Source organism: Pavona decussata, unplaced genomic scaffold, assembly GCF_977016875.1.
Source record: "Pavona decussata unplaced genomic scaffold, jaPavDecu1.1 SCAFFOLD_131, whole genome shotgun sequence".
In the NCBI taxonomy this organism is placed as follows: domain Eukaryota; kingdom Metazoa; phylum Cnidaria; class Anthozoa; order Scleractinia; family Agariciidae; genus Pavona; species Pavona decussata.
Window position 1 is genome coordinate 820,221 of NW_028145545.1, and position 17,656 is coordinate 837,876.

Here is a 17,656-nt window from a genome sequence, read left to right on the forward strand (position 1 = left end):
TGCCGCTTCTCATCAGGCGCACTGCATGAGGCCGAGAGTTAATCTCGACTGAGATCAGGGTACGAGGTTAGCCGAAAGTCTGACGACAGATTCATTATAATTCAGCGTTCACTTCAAGCAACAGAAGGTACCTATTTTAACTAATATAATTTTATCGTCGGTGTAATAGATCTAAGATTATGAATGCTAGTACTCGTAGTACATGTACTTTTAACTCTGCGACGATAAACACCTAATAATCGATTGCCAACACAAAGAACAATACTCCTCAGATGTTATTATTTCACTTCAGTAACTAAAGTATTTTGACATACAAGGCATATTTTATAAGCAAAAACTTCAGCCATTTTTACCAAAGAGCTAAGAACACGTAAGAAGCAATCCTTAACAACTTTCAAGCTAAAATCGGCCTTTTCAGACGCGCGCGCGAGGAGAACTCGCGTGGCGCATATACCGGTGTACGTAAGGAGAGTCGAGTGAATTAGCAATCGCTGCTTACTGATACTGGGTGAAAACTTAATTAAATTAAGCATATTCCAAATCAGTGTTAGGAGTAGTTTTATGATAGTTCGTTTTCTTTCTTCTCTAAGAAGCGAAACTATATATTATTTCAAATGTTTTTGCGCAACGGGACTATCAGGTGATAAACGGCAAGTGCTGGATTAGTTTCAGCGTGTCTTGCACGCTTCGATTATGTTTGATGATATTTACAAGGGGGCATTGGGGCCTATTAGAAACCGAAAAACCGCAAAAAAAATCACCCAAAACCGAAAACCCGAAATATGTTTCGATCAAAACCGGAAACCGAATATAAAACCATCGAAACTGAAAATTTACGCACCTCAATTTCTAAACCCCTCATCGATCTGATACATTGGAGAATACGGACTAAACTAAATCGATTTCATCACGGTATTTGTGGACTCTATGCGCGTGAATCCGGCAATTCTTCTAATCTCTGTTTAAATTAAGAAAATTGACAAATGATTCTTCTTTGAGTCGAAAAACCAAAACCCATAATCGTCCTTCATGTGATACTGATTCTTGGCTTTCGTTTTCTCGGTCCACAAAGAGTGTAGTGACTTCATTTTAGTTAGAATCGAAACTCTCAAACCGTTTTGCTTTACGCGCACTCGAACTCAACTGAACACCAAGCCGTTAGTAAATGATTCAATCTTTATTCCTATTTCTTGAGGCCTCAGGGCGTACGTTTTCTTATGGTTCGAAGCGATGCTGTCAAATGAAATAATTACAAGAAAGAAATCACCTAAATATGTGATAACTTTAGCTGAAGCGGTAACAAAGACATGGTAAAATTTTAAGCTGTAATGTTCTGCAAGGTTCATCATGTCCTCGACGGGAATCGAACTGGCCATTATCTTAGTTACGTACACAAGTCCGACATGCTCTAACCAGGCCCTAAGCCACTGACAATCGCGCCACATATGATCCTAGTACATGACTAAACTAGCTTGCGATTACTAATAAGTTTTCAAGGCAGTTATTTGGTCTGTGGTTAGCTGAGCATTTCATCGGTCTGCGGCACTCAAATTTCTTTCTTTGTATCTTTCTTACATGGTTATATTTATTAATTTGGGAACTAGGAAAGCTAAACGCAAGAACTGAAGAAATGCGCGTTTTTGAGGAACAATTGTTGAAAGAGTGAGCTTTCCGTTGACATTAAACAAATTGCTGTTTTCTTTTTTTGTTTGTTTTTGTTTTGTTTTGTTTTGTTTTGTTGTTGTTGTTGTTGTTTTTGGTTTTTCCTGAAATGCCCTCTGTCCATTTGGGTAACTACTTTGTGTGACGTGAGGTTTTCCACTCTAAGCGAACGGGAACCTATCGGGCTATTCTGAACTTCAACGGGGTAACTTCTGTGACAATTCTTGGGGAAGATTAACTCAAGGAGAGATCGCTTGCGAGAAAGGGCCGTCACTCCCCCGAGGTACCAAGATCTAGCCGCAACTGGATGTAGAATTAACAGCGACAACTTCACTTTTGGTTCCAACAGCAGTTTATTCTCGAAGGACGAACTGACATAAGTTCGTCCAACGGCAAAGGTTGTAAACATGTAATCACTGCTGTAATCACTTAGCGCTACATACAGAGTTTATATATATGATTGTACAAGTATCCATTGTTAACAGAATACAATACGTGTGAATGTGAGTAGTAATTACAGAGGACACTGCAGTACTTTGAATAACGCATAGAAGATTAAAACGCCAAGTTTTAGCGCCAAATCCCCAATATTAACTACACTTGTTAATCAAGGAGAACTTGCACTATTCAACTGTCCTAAATTAAAAGTTCTTAAGATACGCAACGAAGCAAACGAGTTTTCCAAAGTGTCAGTGAACGGCTCGTGCAGCGTAATTACCGTTATCACAGTTCACAAGGAAACTCACTTCTAAAGTATTCATATCTAAACGGTTGAGCTATTCATACACACAGCGGAAAAGGATCCGTAGAAGCTTAAAGATAAACGGCACTAACAAGTTGTTGATTAATTCCTATTGAATACTCTAGAAAACGCAATTACAGAACGGAGCTCATTTCAAGAGTACTGATTCATTTCAAACGAAACCAATTTACTTCAAGTAACACTTCTAGAACTTCCAAGTTGATTAACCTTATTCAGGTCAACGAAGGTAATTTGAAAATACTTCCTAGCATAGCTACTGTTGGTTTTCTAATTATTTTCCCTTTAGTAACAAGCATGATAAGGTTTTGGCGATCATTTGCACAGCTCGGCAAATTACTGAAAAGCTAAAACGGAAACTAAGGTTACCATTGTCCTTTACAAATTGAACGATATACGGTATAGAACCAATAATAACACAACCTTAAGCCACAAAATATACTTAGATAAATATAAAATATTCCCTATAAATTGGAATATGAGTACAATAATTATCGACCAAAGTTTCCCTAACTTACGCCTTCCCTTAAACCTCCGTCGACGTCCACGTCGAGCAAAATAAGTAACACCAACTCACTAATTTGTTGCCAAACGGCTAACGAAGTGGTGATAATTGCCTGGCCCCAGTTGTTCAAAGGCCAGATCACTTTATCCGCTGGATAAGGCACTATTCAGGGTCTAAAATATACTTCACGTTCAACGTTGTCCAAGGTTTTCGTACACTCCCAAACTTAACTGTGGTTAGAGTGTGCATATTCGCTTGTACAAGACGAAATGCTGAAATCTTTTCCCAGATTGAAACTGTCGGATAGTGACTTATCCACAGGATAAAGTTATCCGGCCTTTGAACAACTGGTGCATGGTGTCGTCATGCTAAATGTTGTTTATTTTATACGCGCACAACGGTCCAAAACATAATTTGTCAATCTACAACGAGAAACCCAAAAGTACATAAATTCAATAATTTACTGATTCTCCCTCCCAACTTTGGATGCAGGCGAGAGTAATGCACTCACAAGAGGGGTCTGCTAAGAAGTGGCTGCATAGGGCAGGAGAAATGCTCGGGAAATTTGATTCTGCCAGCTTATCAAAAGCACTCCAGTTGTCTCGGCATAATCCTTTTGCATTACTCTCAGAATACTTGAGAGAAGACTGATTCAACGTCAGGACTATAATTAAAGACAATTGTTTAAATAAAAAATTCACTTTGCTTTGCAAACTGCCAGTCACGCAACTTTTCGTCCGAATTTGTTTCCCATATCCATAGATGTAACGTGGAACTTGTGCCGCGCCCACAAAATAGGTTCCGGTACCTTAAAAGGATTCGTTTCAAATTTTGCAACGAACAAGTCACTTCTTCGTTGGTGTATTTTTCCGGAAAAGCATTCTTAGTCTTACAATGATAATGTTTTTTAACCTCAATATCTTGCACAGACTTCTGAAGTTATGTAAGCTTATAAGTGCAACCATGGAAGAAAGCATTGGACGCCGTGGTTTTTCTGCTTCTTATGATCTGACAGCTTCACAGAAGTATTACGATGATGACGACGATTGGTCTTCAGTTCCTAAAAGTTACCAGAGGAAACCGGTGAAAAGGGTAAGTACCATTGAATGAAATCATGATTAACAACTGGATACACTTCCGTTTAACTTCTCCTTCATTTAAATTAAGCCAGGTAATCATTCTGGATAAAGAAAAACTCCAAATTCCTGGGGCCGTTTTCTATTTAGCCAAAAATTTTCGATTGGAAATTTCAGAAACTTTTCGTGACAAATAGAATGGTTTTATTCCATATGATCGAAACTTGCAATCTCACTGCAGATCGAGAAACTAATAGCTGATGGCGCATTTATAGCGCAAGAAGACAACAAAACGAAAATTAAAAACATTGTGCAAATGGAACGGTAATTTCCCTTCCAAGGATATGGAACAACACATAAAGTTGAATACCCGCCAAAGGTAGCCCGTTTGTTCCGGAAAATGATAATTAAATGTTTTGAGCCACGCGCTCCATTTGCATTTCAACTGGTTAAGATGAAAAAAATTTGGCTAAATGCAGAGCGCCCATGGCTAGACGATTGAACCAAGTCCTAAACCAATCTGTTGGCTCACCATATTAGGCCTACGATTGTAAGAGCTTTAGTTTTTAACGCAGAGACGTCGACAAAGTAAGATACATATATGTGTCTTAAGACAAAGCTGTACTTTCTTTATTTGAGGATGCCTTGATAAGATGACTTAAAAGTTCGTCTTTTTCTAAGGCCTGTAATTCTTACATTTATAATTACTGTTCAAACAGAAGCCAAACCCTCAGGAAAAGGCCAACTTGTTCTCTGAATTAACGTTCTGGTGGATGAATGGGTGAGTTTCCATTATTTTGTATTTACTTCCATCGGGAAGGAGGTTGCGTGAAACCTACCCAACTTTCACGTACTTCAACGTTTACTATTTCAGTGTTACCATATTTGAGAGGGAAACTAGAGGTACACAGCGAGGAAACGTAAATACCACTTCCCTTTAAGATATATAGATGTGTATGTCCCTTGAAGGTGTTTTTGTGCAAGTTAAAAAGTTTGCTCAGACTCTATTTTAGGCATGCAATCATCTTGTCCTCTGTCCAAGACAAATCGTTCCTCGATCCTCCCTATTTCATCAAGGTTACTGTTCCTGCAGGACTACTTTGGCCGTCCCATTCACCTGGAACTCTGAAGGTTCCATTCATCGAGGGCAATCCGGGTGATCTTGTTAGGCAGGTTAGATGTTAACGAAAACTTTCTGAACGGATATTCCAGCGACAATATTTGTTGCCCGTGTACCTGATTCACCTGTGTCTTACCCGCTTTGTCACTAGAATTAGCTGAACAAATTTAAATGCATCATGCAATTGAGACTATTTGATTTTGAGGAATTTGTGGAACCATGAAGCCTTTTTAGAATAACGCTCTCATTTACACACGCTGAGTCCTTTCTGCGCTCGGAGGGGAACCGGGGAATTTACTTGAAAACCAGTCTAGTCCCAGTTACCCTTATCGCGCGGCCAATCGTGACGTCACCATTTAGCTGGTCGGGAATACTCACCCCAAGCCCCGATAGGCAAGCTCGGTTACTTCGATAAGCGCCATGAGGCCTGGGAACGAGGCTGTTTGAAAATTAAATAACAACGACAATTATTATCCTCAGGTTAATTTATACTGGATATAAACAACCTCTTGAAGACAAGGATTTGTGGGCTTTGTCAAAACACAACCAGGCATCTCATATTGTGTCAAAAGTAACAAAGATAAGGAATGAACAACAGAAAAAATGCAGACGACTGTAAGTAACGTAACCAATTACTTAGCATAGCCGCACTTTACCAGAGCATTTCAATTACTACAAACATTTATACGTTAGTAGAGCGGTCTTCCATCAAGTGCATGCGTGTAAACAGTGTATCTGGTATTTCTACGGTTTTGCTTCAATACAGTTTGTAATTGGCTGAAAACTATCGTTATCCCGCTAGCTGTTGACGTCGTTTACATGAATTTGCTACGAGTTGTGATAGGTTCGGTGTTCTTTGCATAGAGCGATTACTTTGGTTTTGGCACAACAAACTGACTCAAAGTGAAAACAACTGAATAGTAAATTTCTAGAACTTTGTTGGAAAGTCTCACTTGCTTAGGTTTCTTAACAACGATGAAACAGAATTGATTATGGGGACCGGAAATGTGCTAGGCCAGGATGACTTGCCAATGTGAGAATGTTAGCTTCTCCCTAAAGTAGAACGACCATTTTTAAAACGGATTGAGAGTGTTAACTCGAGTTTCCTTGAGTTGGTCTTTTTGTAACTGAATTCCAGATGCTTTCAAAGTGTTGAACTTGGCACTGTTGCCAAGGCAATTGCTTGTGCTAGCTCTATATTGGATAAAGGGCTTGCATGAATATTTCAGTGAAGTGAGTTCTAATGACTATTGTTATTATTATAATATATTTTTTTCTTTTTTGGCGAAGGAATGCATTCTACGAAACTAGAGAAGTTGAGGAGCGAGGAAACGATTACAAAGAAACGGAGAAGTTACTGGTTGGGGATTGCGGATCGAGAAATCTTTACACTGAAAACGCACCAACGCGAACGAAAAAAAAGAAGAACGATCAAGAAACAAGCAAGAAGAAGGAAAAGAAACCTTCTCTTGTGAAAACGTTTTGGAAAGGATTGTGCGGAAAGGACTTTGCAATAGCTGCGATCTGCAAGCTGTTAAGTGTTGTTCTTGTGTTCATACAACCACAGCTTTTAAGGTAATTAATGCATTCATGGTTATAAACGTTCCTTTCTCCTTCTCTGAAAAAGTTGCCAAATAAACAGCAAAGATATGGAGGGGAATTTTTTTTTAATTCCGCCTGCGTCCTCTTTGAACGATTATAACTTTTTTACATATATATTTGAGTAAAGACGCCACCAAATTTCGTTAATTGCTGGCGAAACTTTTCTTGGAACAATTTGGTGTGGTAGATCGGTGTTTACTGAATTTTATGATATCATGGCAGACAAATTTTGACACGCTGTTTTCAAAAAAATAAAATATTTCTGTTTTAAATTCACTGAAAAAGAATTAACTTTGTTATAGTACCTTTCTCAATTCTCAATTCACTTTAGTGTTTTTTTGTTGATTTTGGTTACGTCTATTTTGGTGGTGTTAGATCTTAAATCATGGCTTTTTGACCGAGCGTTTTATGAGCCACAATCAGATAATATCTTATTCTCGTTGTAACTGGAATTTTTACCCTATATCTTCAGAAGTGTCTCGCGTCCAAGCGATGTAGCGCGTCCATGCAGTTCAAACTGTAGATACCTAAACTTCTATATCAAATTAAAGCTTATAGAGCTGGCTATAAAACAATACCAAGAATTTTGAAATTTAATGAATTGTCGAATTTTTCATGACCTCTAAATGCGAGCGTCCGAATCACCTTTTTAAAGCTACAAGTCAAAGCGAATTTTGTTTTTCGCTAATTTCATTTGCTCCTCAGTTTCCGGACCCAAAGCGCTCAAAAAACGTGTCTGCGTTTTGCCCGGTATTCAATCGCAATGAAAAGTTGTAGGAAATTTTCGAAATAGGATGAAAAAATGTGGAGTGATCGTACAAAAATCGCTCTCGGAGAAAAAATATTTCGAAAGAAAAAATTCGCAGACATGTCTTTGTTGTTTATATGTTAAACTAGCTACTGTCCAAATTTGAAGGCAAAGGAACAAATTCCCTTTGAGTTTTAGCTCTTTGAAGTGGCTCCTCCAAGTGAAAAAATTGATTAGAGAAAACAGCACTAAAAATTCGGCAATTCATTTTATTTCAAAATTCTTGGTTTAGTTTGATAGCCGAGGGGTAAAAAGTCTTGCCAATAAAATCCAAAAGTTACAAAGCCGTGCTGCTAGAGTCCCGACCTCCGCTGCCTTTGACACCAGTACTGAATACCTTTTTCAAATGTTGAATTGGAGAAAGCTTGAATCTCAGCGCCAGATGCAAAGAGCTTGTATGGTGTACAAATCTCTAAATGGGCTCGCTCCTGATTATCTTCGATCTAGATTTGTCGAGCGTAGCACCATTACTGGCTATTCTCTTGGCAACACTGAAGATAAACTTGCTGTCCCCCTTCCCCGCACCAATTTTTTTAAGAACAGTTTCAGGTATAGTGGTGCGGTGTTATGGAACAGTTTACCAACTCACTTGTGACAGGCAGGATCTCTAGCATCTTTCCATGCTGGCTGCAGCGCTTCTTTTAATGTAATTGCTTAAGCAAGCACGGCTCTTATGTAAAGCAGTTTACTTAATTTATTGTAGGTTTAGATAGTTTATATTACGAATTTTGTAACTAGCAATATTATAAGTAGTATACCTAGTGTAACTGATGAGAATACCGTGGATAAATAAAATTATTTGACTTTGACTTTTTTGACTTTTGAAGAGGGGGCTAAAATTTATAACCGGGAGATGGGGGGGGGGGGGGGGTGGCTAAAATAGATAGGCTAAAAGGATGGGTCTAAAACCGATGGGTCATATAAGCGGGGGAGGGGGGTTGTTATATATAACCGGGATTGTACTGTATTGAAAGTTGATGCCACCGTTTCGTGCTTGTTTTCCCAGGTTGTTAATTGAATACACCAAACACAACAGTGACTTGTTTGGCGAATGGAAGGAATGGAAAGGTTATGCCTATTGTGGTGCAATGTTTCTGACAGCAATTTTAGAGTCTATTGCTCTGCAGCAGAGTTATCAACGCTCCATAATTGTCGGCATGAGGGTTCAATCAGCCATTATTGGTTTAGTCTACGAAAAGGTAATTAGAACCGTTTTCATTTGAGTATCAAATGTAACTGTCGTGTGCTTTGACTTTGCTTTAGTGGCCTCTGTGATTGGCTAGCGAAACTCGCTCCAGTATCTCATCCAAATGAGAAGTTAAAGCAAAAACAAATCGTGGCTTGGTCGCACGCGTTTTCCCGCGCTTGGCACCCGGCTCCGAGAAGGCGCTTCGAATTCTGATTGGTTAATTTGGTTGCTTACGCCTGTCCTGACTAAACTGCGTGGATACAATAATTACTTTGGTTTTGGTTTTACTAAACTCAGCTAAAAACAGTTCTAACAACAAATGATTCGAATTTCTGCAATATTATATTATCTAACAACAAACTTGTGAGCTTTACTTGCATGATCCTCAGCTGCAAATTTCATAGCGGCTTATACAGTGAGATTGAAAACTAGTTACTTCATGCTTTGAACATGAACACTGTTTAACTATGTAATAAATGTGATGGTATATTTTAAGCTTAGTGAATAAATCAGAATAATCTATTATTCAGTGAGTGACAAAGGCATACTCGGAAAAAAAGGAAATCCGAGTGCTCCTATCGGGAGTCGAAGCTAAGACCTTCCGATTACTAGTCCAGATGCTTTAGAAGATATCACTGCGCTACAGGAAACTCGTGGTAGCTAAGTTCATCAAACATCCCGCATATTGCTAGGATTTGAATGTCAATATGCGTTTGAACAAGGTTTAATGTAAAGAACTTACGCAATCGCCTGTCTCTCTTTAAGTGTTTGTTGTTTCCACATTTTGACCTCGTTTTAGCGTTATCGGATTAATAGGAGAGATGAGACATGAACATTTTTTCCGCCTATCATCCTTCTTAATTATGTTACTTTCTTAAATTTCTTATTGTTAGGTTTTTTTGTTTTCGTTTTCTACGTTGTAACGTTAGCTATTTTGCTCATGCCTATTTACCAGTTGTAGTTTAAATTTTCAAATTGTAACGTTTTTGTTTATGTAACTTGAGCCTATGCTTTTAAGGTATCTATTTAAACTTGTTGTTTAAATTCAAACGTCTCTTGCCACAGGGTCAGTCTCAGGGTCAGTCTCTTCATCCCTGAAGATGAAAGGCCGCACCTTTCGAAAAATTTGAGCAACATACTTCCCTCACCGTGAAATTAGCCTAGCTCTTTTTTAGATTATTTGTTCTACACACGTACGGCCAAATATCTATTCGTTAAATGTATGCATGGAATTTTGCATGTTTGAGGACGGTGTCTACTTATACCGAAGTATTGGGGCGGTTTATGGCCATGCGGGAAATGAAAATCTTAGAAAAGACTGTTGGAATCCAAAAAGAAAAATTGGGGGTAACCACGCATATTTTAGAGATAACTAAGCAATAATTATTCTAAAAAACCGTAAAATACAAAGCAATGTAAGCCGTTTTTTTCCAAACTGAAGCTTTATTATCTCTGAAAAATACCTCGTTAGCCTCAATTTCATTTTGGATACCAAGATCACTTGCTGAGTTCTACTTTCTCTGCTTATTTTTAAACCGTGCAAAAATATCCCTGTTTTAGTAAGCACCACCCATAGGAATCCGAGCATCTCCAGATGCGCAGAACGTATGCGCAGTAACAAAAGTAGGCACAGTCCTTACACTGATTCTTTTCTATCCTCCAGGCCTTGGTACTGAGCAATAAGTCTCGAGAGAAGTCTACATCAGGTGAGCTGGTAAACTTGATGTCCATTGATGCGCAGCGAGTCACGCAACTTTTCTATTTCATCAACGCTTTGTGGTCAAGCCCATTGACATTTGGGGTTGCCTTGTATTTCCTCTACAACACTCTTGGAGTCTATGTTCTGGCAGGAGTTGGAGTAATGCTGGTGGTGGTCGCACTGAATATGCTTGTTATTAGCAGGATAGTTGCACTACAGGTAATTAAATCTTCTTTATCTTTGTATTGAAATGTTCATGCTCAGATTTGATTGCAAAGTAAGATAGTAGAACTGTACAGCCGGGCGCACAAATGATCCCCGGGCCTGAAATGATCCCCAAATTGAACCGCAAATGATCCCCGGACGGGAAATGATCCCCAGATTAGACCGCAAATGATCCCCGATCGACTCACCATAAGTATATAGTGGAGTGAACTCAAATTTGGACAGTGGATCAACTTTAATTCATACACTTTATTTTTTTTATAACAACAGTCGTTATATTTAAACTATCTGCATGTAAATTTCACAACTTTAAAAATTATAATATAGCAGCACAGCACAACAGAACAATTTACCTATAAACTGTAACATAGATGTAAATGATTTACTGTATACCTGTCCATTACAATGCCTTAAATGTGCATGAACTGTACGAAGCTCTTCCAAATTAAAGAGCGGGTCAGTTAAGACTTTCGCAAGTTTTTTTTTTTTTCGATAAAGGAAGGGGAATCGTTCAATGCGCTTCAGATGGCGGTCAAATCTCTCCCTCTATCGTCACCTTTGTTCTTAATCGAATCTTAGTCTTAAGCATAACGTTTTAGCCTCAGTCGTCCAACACGTTAGGGTGCGTTCGAGTGACCCTATTCCGGAACAGGAATACATACAATGATGACAAGGAATCCCACAGAAGAGGTTTTTCGAGTTAATGGAGTACATACTCGCTCTTAAATTATCATGTCAGTGTCAGCGAACGTCAGTTGCAGAAATGTCTTCCCAAATGTAGTTAATAAAAGTAATCTATCAGCGATTCTACTTATTCTTATTCCGGAATATGGTCGATCGAACGCAACCTTATAACGAAACTCACTGACGCACAAAAATCTTATCACCATCTCTGACCTCTCAAAGTAAAACCTCATCTTTAGCAAACTTGTGTTATTTTTTACGTTTGATCACGTTTTACCTGGGGTGGTATACGTAATTTCGTGTTTTGGGGGATAAAAACGGCAAAATTGCAAAATAAAGATTAGTTCCAGCTTTTCTGTGATAAAATTGTGCTTTGTCATCAATGTATTGAATCAGAAATCAATTATCCTGCTCAATCTTGCGGAGAATCTCTAGATTTTAGCCAAATCGGCCTAAGGCCGAGTACCAGGCGAGATTCCGCTTGATTTCAGCAGAATAATCGTTAAATTTACTTGTGTTAAAGGAGCACTGTCACGGCGATTTTGCTTTCGTTTGGTCAAAACTGCTCAGGCATTTGACAAAGAACCTTTTATCTAACGTGAAATTACTCTTAGAGCGCTGGGGATAAGGATTTATCCGAAGACGAACAAACTACTATACAATCAGTTTTTAGCAACTTCGATCTCTCTGACAATGCACAGGAAGAACTTGAAAAAAAATGACCAATTTTTTCAAGCCGTTGCAATCCATTTCCATCCTAGTCATCCGCAGCCAAAGATAATTAATACTAGTTTCTGTGCACTAGTAGGGTTATTATTAACAAAAAGAAAATCATTTTTTGACGATTTCATTGATTCAAATATCTCTTTTGGCTATTCAAAATAACACAAGAAATAGGTCATGTAGACTACCCCTTTAAGCGCTGCTTTTATTTGTTTCAGCTTAATTTTCCTTTGATTTGCAGGCTAAAATGTTGATTCAGAGGGATGAAAGAATGAAGATAACAAATGAAGTCCTGAAGGGAATAAAGGTATTAACAGGTTTTTTTTGCCCAGTCATTGAATGACTTATTCAGTTATTCGATCACTCACAGATTTCATCGTCGAATTAAAGAAAATCGCGAAAACTCGAACCCTAGATTATAAAAATACGTTCATATTGTACTACTAGCGATTTACGTTCAGGGAATTCTCCACCAAAATTTCATGTATCGACCCTTATTGTGTCTCATCACTCAAATAAAGGAGGGTCTATGGGGGATAGCTTTGACGGTTGACCGTTGACGGTTATCAAGGGGAAATTTCTTCCATGAGTTAAAGTTAATATAAACTATTGTGTTTTTTGATATTAACAACTGTGTTCTGGAGGTTGTTTTTTGGGTCAGAAACACATTATCAATGTAGTAAATCATTAATATTTTGAAACCAGAAGTACTTCCAGACGGAGGTCAGTTGTGATGCCATAAAGTGAGTATATTTGGGAACATGGAAACTGGTTTACCAGTTAAAACGATTCTTTGAGAGCCAGACGTCCGCGATGAGCAGGTGAAATAGTGATATTTGAAAGACCTTGAACCGTTTGACAGCTAACAATAACTGCTTTTTATGACGGTTGATGATAAAAATTGCCCTTTTTTGACGGTTGACGGTTAAATTTTAGGCTTTTTGACGGCTGACTGTTAACCCCATTTAGACACTCATATATTGTTAGTGATTTTAAGTAATATTCAAGAGAAATTATTGGCTCTTGGGAGTGAGAGAGCTTTTAGTTCCCAAGTAAAAGAGTCCGCCAGTGAACACCTTTATTTATAGCCTACAGTCAATTGGTAACAAGGGAGACATCTCCTATTTATTGATGAACATAATCTTCAGTTTGCGTTAATGAAGACCAACAAACGCTATCACGGTTTCTCTTCCTTTGACGTCACCCTCCCATAACACATTTTAGCTCATACTAATTAAAGGGACTATGTCACCCCAGGTGCATGCGCGCTGTGATGAGGAGCTCTAGTATTTTGAAAGCGTTGGCCTAACTTTTTCAAATACCGTCGGAGAGTTTAATAAAGTGTTTCCATTTGTTGAAGCACGTTCATCTTCGGAAAAGTAGGTGAATTTTTTTATGTACAAACGTTCTTTAGTATTTACTGAAGCTGTTTGTTGTGATATTTTTGAAAGCTTTCGCAATGGCTGAAAAGCAAAAATCCCGCGAAGAGTTGTATGCAAACTGGTCTCATCCGGGCTCTACTGCGCATGTGCCCCACCTGACGTAGTCCCTTTAAATTCTACGAAGGAAGTTTATCCATCATCATTATACTACTTGAAACTTTTGCCCTTCGAAACCTCAGATACTCAGATGTTCCAGAACAAGTATTTTAAGACTTATTTTTTTTAACTTTTCTTGATATGAAGTCTATTTTACCCTTTACGATAGATGCTGAATACACGATGGTATAATTAACAACTATTCCATTTGCGCGTGTTTGATTTGAGATGATAGATAGCCATCGAGGCGCGTAGCTCCAAGTTGGCTAATCATACGATATCCGACAACTGTTAGTGAAATAATTGCTTTATAAAAAACATCCAAGCAATATTGCTGGATCTTGCTGATTTCACTTTGCAAGAACAACCAGGAGACAATTTAATGGTCACTATTTCTCAAGCATGGTAAAATGGCTGATATACTATGACCGCTAAGCCTATCAAAACTCTGGAAATGCATTATTCAATGATCATGTTTTTAATAATTGATAATGCTTACCTCATTTACAGGTCCTCAAGCTTTATGCCTGGGAGGAGTCCTTTATGAAAAAAGTCGAACAAATACGTAACAAGGAGGTTAAGTATTTAAGGAATAATAACTTCTGGCTCTCGGCAATCGACTTCATTTTTGGCTGTGCACCAGTAATGGTGAGTGCAAGAGAGAATGAATGCAAGATACTTTCATTTGCCTTTTATTGGTCAAAATGCGTCACGTGACGCAACTAATTAATAATTATCCACCACTAGCGGACCGAAAAATTACTTGAAGGGAATCGGAAACGAAACGAAACGAGACAGGAAGCCATTTTGTTCCCTTCGGCTGCTCGGAGGTGAATAGTACTTTGCTAATCTCCTCCGAGTTAACCAATCAGAACGCGCGAAAAGTACTATTCACTTGTGTGGTATTGGAGAATTCCATGTGACGTCATGGCGGCCATGTTGGTGGATAGGAACAATAAGATTTTTCTCCTCAGGGAGTTAACTTCCATTTTTATGCAAACTGCAAACCAGCATGGTGGCAATGCAATCCACCTATATACTAATGGTTCATATCAGGAGCCATAATCAGGGATGGAGACCGTAAGCGTGGGGTTCACGCGTCCCCATGTGTTGTACCAAAAAATCTATTCTTAGAAAAAATTGCGCCACCCTTCATGTCATATAAACCCGCGCGGATACACGCAAATTTGCGTGAGGCTACTACCTTATATGGAAAATAGAAGAGAAAGTCCAGTTCGGTTTTGACAAAATTATATAATTTTTAAATTTTGAATGTGAAAGTAAAAATTTATTACCCTAAACTTACTAAACTACAGCTGTAAACTAAAGCATTGGGGACAACTCTACGAAATCAGGCTCCTGGCTGAGTGGAAAACGTTAAACCTTGCAAATATAAAAATATTCTCCGCAATGCTGAAATATATCTAAACTTCAATTTTATTCGAGAAGTCAGTTTCAACCATTTATTTCAAATTGGTGGTTAGTCCTTGAGGAGAAGAGTTATTTAAAACCATCCTCTCAAGCGTTTTCTACGTGCTCACTGAAATGAATATTTGGCGCTTCCACCAAATTTGTAAACTGTTAATGGGTTTACGGGTTTATGGGTTTACGTAATAAGCCGGACATGGTTTTTGTGGAATGCCGAATGCCTGTAAAACAGTTAATGGTTAAAAAGTTAGAGATTACCGAGCGAAAGGTTCCAAAGAATTCAAGTTATTTGCAGAAATTTCATTGTCAAGCTAAAAGATGCCAAATTGAGTAGATTTCTTTCACAGATCAGTGTCAACTAAATTTTTCAACATCAGTCAGAATTGAATTCCTCGATTACTTCTTTTTGCCGAAAAGCTTACTGCTTCTTGTGACGGCTATATTAGCTAACTGCTTTCGAGAAGTATTACACGTAAGATTTGAGATAAGTTAAATGTTCATTCGTTTATTAGTTGTTGATTCCAGTATGGTCATCAAAAGAACAATAAACACGTTCTACTTAATATATGTTTTCAAACTCTTTTTTGTTTTGAAGTTCACAGGATATTCCTCAACATCAAACAAACAACTTTAACATCAAAATAAGCTAATATTTCCGCGCAGAATACCTTCGGCAGAACTTACTGAAGAGGTGAAACCGCAAAACTACTAGCAGAGAAATTACAAGTTTTCAGGGATGTCCGCGGGAGTGAAAACAAATATTAAGCTTAAATGACAGAAGAGATTTTTTACCTTATTTTGAAGTACGTATCTTGAGTAAGACCCTGAAACCAATCCAAATGTTTTAACTCGGTGTTGGTTACAGTAAAATACATCCTCCACTGTTTTTGTTTATCCCGGTATCAGTAATAAGCTTTGTTTATAGCTAAGAAACCGGCTGCGGTTTTACGAATGTGAGAACGTATAAAGCTGGTATCATTTTTTAGCGTACTTTTTTTTATGGCCAGAAACTCCATCCACGTAGCCGGTTGTTGTTTTGCTTCTTCCTTTGCACGGCCACGGAACTTGATTACAAGCAACAAAAAGCTTTTTTTCCAGTTCAACATGAGCAAGAAAACAGTGAAAGCTGACAGAGCTCAATATGGAGGTTGCGAAAACTGCGTAACAACTTTGCAGCATCATAACTTTCCGCAACTGTTTAGCCTTTCTCCAACAACAAATAACTGAACTTTAGACATTTCTCGGCTACTGTTTGAACCATATCATTCTGGCAAAAGTGACAGAAAGCAGCTGAGGAAAAATTTGATAAAGGTACGTGTCTGAGGCATGTCCGTAACGTGTAAGCTTTTTTTCATTCATTCAACTGTGGCAACGCATGCAGCGCCACCGTTTTGGCGCCTTTTTGACTTGACTGTGAGTCATGTGATCAATATGCTTTTATTCCAATTTTTCGCACCTTCCTTCAATTGTTACCTTTTCGTTGTGAGAGTCTAATTCCTTAAATGGGAGCACCGATGAGATCTCTTCCCTGGCAAAATTTTAAAAATTGGACGCCATTTTGAACAGGTGGTAAGATTTTCAATTTCTCCACGCGCGATCCTGACCATTTTCACGCGTGCGTGTCGCGCGCGTATGGCGCAATTTTTTTTAAAAATAGATCTTTTGGTATAACACATGGGGACAAGCTCACAAGTCAAAATGACATCTTGTTACGGTCTCCATCCCTGATTATAGCTCCTGTTCATATACCATGGCCGCAAAGCTAATCAAATCCTTAGAAAAGGCACTTCTCCAAAAAGGCGGCAACAGATTTGAAGGAGTTAAAATTGAACTGAATGAAATACCAGCACTGAAAAGAGCACCTTTACTTTAGTAACCTTGCAAAGTTTCAGCATATTAGGTGTTATATCAGCGTAGGAAATGTAAGATGAAATTTGACAAATTTACAGACGTTTGTACGACTAGGGGTATACGTTATACCCCCAGTCATACAAACGTCTGTAAATTTTTCAATTTTCAACTTACATTTTCTCAGCTGATATTACACCTGATACATTGAGAGACGTTTGTAATTAATCAGGAACAAAACCTGTTTTCCAGGGCTTAATAACTTTATTTATGTTTTAAAAGAATAGGTTTATGCTTAGTGTGCGTATATTCAGTTATGAATGCACTTGGGAAGTTTGGAGAGCACTCAAGAAGCTAGAGTTGCTCTCGGCTACGCCTCGAGCAATTCTTACGCTTCTCTCGTGCCCTTCAAACTTCCCGCGTGCATCCATAACTCGATATACGCACGCTAAGCACGAATCAATTCTTAATTACATCTGAAAAGCAGTGAGGTTTGTTGGCGGATAAACACTCTAGGAGGAATAGTCAGCATTTTACCAGTTCTCTCTCTTTTTCGTCGGTCATCGATCAATCACAGAGTTCTCTTAGGATTTGCTTATGAATAAACTTCAAGTTGTGTTTGCAGACTTGTGGAGCTCTTTACACGTTTGTGAGGATATAAACTTTTCCTCAAAGTTTCTATCAAAAGAGAGTTTCAAGATGAAGATTTTCCTCACTATTGTTCACATATTTTGTGTGCCGGTAGCAAGGAGAATCCGTGTAGCTTACACGGAGATAATTTGTCTTTCG

The 17,656-nt window shown here is 38.4% G+C and overlaps 1 protein-coding gene across 1 annotated transcript in view; it reads left to right on the forward strand.

Moving 5' to 3' along the window:
- Positions 1-2: 2 nt before the first annotated feature.
- Positions 3-17,656, forward strand: part of LOC146468395 (multidrug resistance-associated protein 1-like) — a 37,230-nt gene continuing 19,576 nt past the window's right edge. The window contains exons 1-9 of the mRNA XM_085124587.1: positions 3-127; positions 3,857-4,019; positions 4,723-4,784; positions 5,604-5,738; positions 6,414-6,698; positions 8,540-8,732; positions 10,386-10,640; positions 12,295-12,360; positions 14,102-14,239. Of these exons, the coding sequence (XP_084980713.1) occupies positions 3,891-4,019; positions 4,723-4,784; positions 5,604-5,738; positions 6,414-6,698; positions 8,540-8,732; positions 10,386-10,640; positions 12,295-12,360; positions 14,102-14,239 (1,263 nt within the window). The 5' untranslated portion in view covers positions 3-127; positions 3,857-3,890. The remainder of the gene's footprint in view (positions 128-3,856; positions 4,020-4,722; positions 4,785-5,603; positions 5,739-6,413; positions 6,699-8,539; positions 8,733-10,385; positions 10,641-12,294; positions 12,361-14,101; positions 14,240-17,656) is intronic.